At 51.2% G+C, this 2,496-nt stretch overlaps 1 protein-coding gene across 1 annotated transcript; it reads right to left on the bottom strand.

The window, feature by feature from the left end:
- Positions 1–302: 302 nt before the first annotated feature.
- On the bottom strand, positions 303–1,709 carry LOC138760860 (5-hydroxytryptamine receptor 1D-like). Its single transcript, XM_069932072.1, has one exon. It carries the CDS (start codon positions 1,438–1,440, stop codon positions 310–312), a length of 1,131 nt encoding a protein of 376 aa, XP_069788173.1. The 5' UTR covers positions 1,441–1,709; the 3' UTR covers positions 303–309.
- Positions 1,710–2,496: the final 787 nt, after the last annotated feature.

Here is a 2,496-nt window from a genome sequence, read left to right as displayed (position 1 = left end):
CGACAAAGACACGTTGATTGGTCTACAGACGCAAACCAACAGCAGGTATTGCGCATTAGTCTTGTTTACTGACAGGTGAACTGAACAGATACATTTATTCCCTGACAATGCGACATGATTGTATATATTTGAAAGTTAATGTTCCAAAAATATGGCGTGGTTGCTAAGATACTGGGGGGCAGTTATCATCTAACCCGATCTTTTGGTGCCTTTAACAATACAGTACATGTCCATTTAAAGAGGGACGAAAAGACTTGATACTTTAGCGATCTTACTTGTACAATTGTGAGACTAGCTGGTGGTTCACAGTCATCTAAACCGGATTAGTTTCTGGAATGCCTGCTTGAAATCGTCGTTGGACATGGTGTAAATGATGGGATTGATGAGAGAATTGAGATAGCCCAGCCAATTAAAGATGTCAAAGATAGCATGATGGAACCAGCAAGCTTCCTTGCACATGGGAATCACCAGTGTAATGATAAAGAAAGGCAGCCAGCACACGATAAACGCCCCTAAGATTATCCCCAAAGTTTTCGTCGCCTTCCTTTCCCGGGCCGCCAAGATCCGTTTCCTCTCCAAAAGAGCGTCAGAGACTTTGATTTTGACGTGGTTTAAATAAACGGGAGACCCTCCGGTCTCATCGGAAGCCTCGTTAGCTCGAGAGTTGACCGAAAGGGAGGACGATCCCGGGGAGTCGGCAACCAGCTGAGCAGTAGTCAACCTCTTGGCCGTGTTCTTAGGTGTTTGCCTCAGGATCCGGGATCGTGCCTCCAAGTAGATTCTCCCGTAGAGAGCGATAAGCAGCAGGGTGGGGATGTAAAAGGCTCCGAAGGTCGAATAGATGGTGTAGAAGATTTGATCGGTGTTGACCATGCAGTCAGTTAACCCGACTGCCTTGGCTTGTCTCCAGAACAAGGGTGGGATGGAAATACAGATGGAGATGACCCAGACGGTGACGATCATAGCAGCGGCTCTTTCTGGGGTCCTCCTGCTCGAGTATTCCACAGCGTCGGTGATGGCCCAATACCTGTCTAATGCGATCACACACAAATGCAGGATTGAAGCGGTGCAGCAAGTGATGTCCGAAGACAGCCAGATATCGCAGACAATTTGTCCGAAGCTCCAGGTCCCGCTGACGGTGTACACAATACTTATGGGCATCACTAGGAGGGAGACCATGAGATCAGTGACAGCCAGGGACCCGATCAGGATATTGGCGGGAGTATGGAGCTTCCTGGTTTGGTAGATAGTGGCGATTACAAATCCGTTGGACACCACCGTGGCCAAGGTGATGAGGCACAAGAAAACCGAGATGCAAATGCCTAAGGCTGGAATGCCGTCCCCACCATGAGTGTCTAGTTTGGCGCTGCAGTTTGCATTCTTTGAATGGGTTTGAAGGTCCGCGTTGTTTGGCCCAAGACATTCGGTGGAATTGTTCATTATTTCTAGTTTGGGAACAACACAGAATGGATAAGAGTAGTTAATCGCATCCGTCTGCTCTGTGCAGTCGTCCCCGAAATTCGGCCACTCACATCTCTCGTGGGCCAACGGGCGGCGCCACGGCTGGCAGCCGGGACGGGAGCAGTCAGCTTGTTTGGAGCATGAAACGCCGGCACTCCGGACACGTCGATGTGCTCCAGCCCCAAACGGCCGCTTCACGATCGAAACTTCTTCACCCACAAATGAATCATTGGTTGGCTGGCTCCCGCTCTCCCAGCATTGCAACAATTACTCTCCCTCCCCCGTGACAAGGTTCAGGACCCCCCTCCCCCCCGTTTAGGATGTGATGGAGGAAAACACTGCTCGCCACCTTCCCGTGCCCATACTGCAACCCGAACCTTCATTGTCGAAGCGAGCACCTTTCGACATCCATTCGCGTCACTTGCGTCGACTGTCCCATTTCACGACGCCTGTTTGCCCGTTCTGACCTCGCCTGGGACCTCCGCTGGGCTCTCGGGGTGAGTTGGCTTTGGATTCAGCCGCAGCCCTAATATAAGCAGAGCGGTGTTGGTCTGAAATGTATTTGGTCTGCAGTCTCCACGTTCTTTTATAGCGCTCCTCCCACACAGGCAGAGAAGTGGGCAATCTGCAAACCGCTCGCCGCACTGCTCATCGCTCGGCAGTAGCCCTCGGACTCCTGGCCCCGCTCGGAGCAAGGCCGCATCGGTCGACGTGCGATGGTGAGTTCTTGACAGGTAGGTTGTCCTTTCGCAGGCTTTACCCGAGACTTGGTTGGGGGCGGGTTAAGAACATCGCCGGGAGGCTGGGATTCTTGAACCCGCAAACTCTGGAGCCTCTCCCGGAAACTTTGCATTAGTCTTGGATTTTATTAGCGGAAAGACGAGTGGTTCTGTCAATGAATCCTGTGGATTCCCCGTCGTGCCTTTGTTATTTTATAGTTCAGGTATTTTCTGGCAGATTCCCGTAGTTGGTCACAGACTAACTTTGCGCTTCATCGAAGTAGCTGGACGAAGACATTACTCTGAGTAGTATTGG

The sequence above is a fragment of the Narcine bancroftii genome, chromosome 4 (genome assembly GCF_036971445.1).
Source record: "Narcine bancroftii isolate sNarBan1 chromosome 4, sNarBan1.hap1, whole genome shotgun sequence".
In the NCBI taxonomy this organism is placed as follows: Eukaryota; Metazoa; Chordata; class Chondrichthyes; order Torpediniformes; family Narcinidae; genus Narcine; species Narcine bancroftii.
The sequence above is the reverse complement of the archived record's forward strand: the minus strand, read 5'-3'. Positions and strand labels throughout refer to the sequence as shown.

Excerpts from the sequence above, each read along its gene's own strand:
- LOC138760860 (XM_069932072.1), bottom strand. The coding sequence starts at position 1,440 with ATGAACAATTCCACCGAATGTCTTGGGCCAAACAACGCGGACCTTCAA.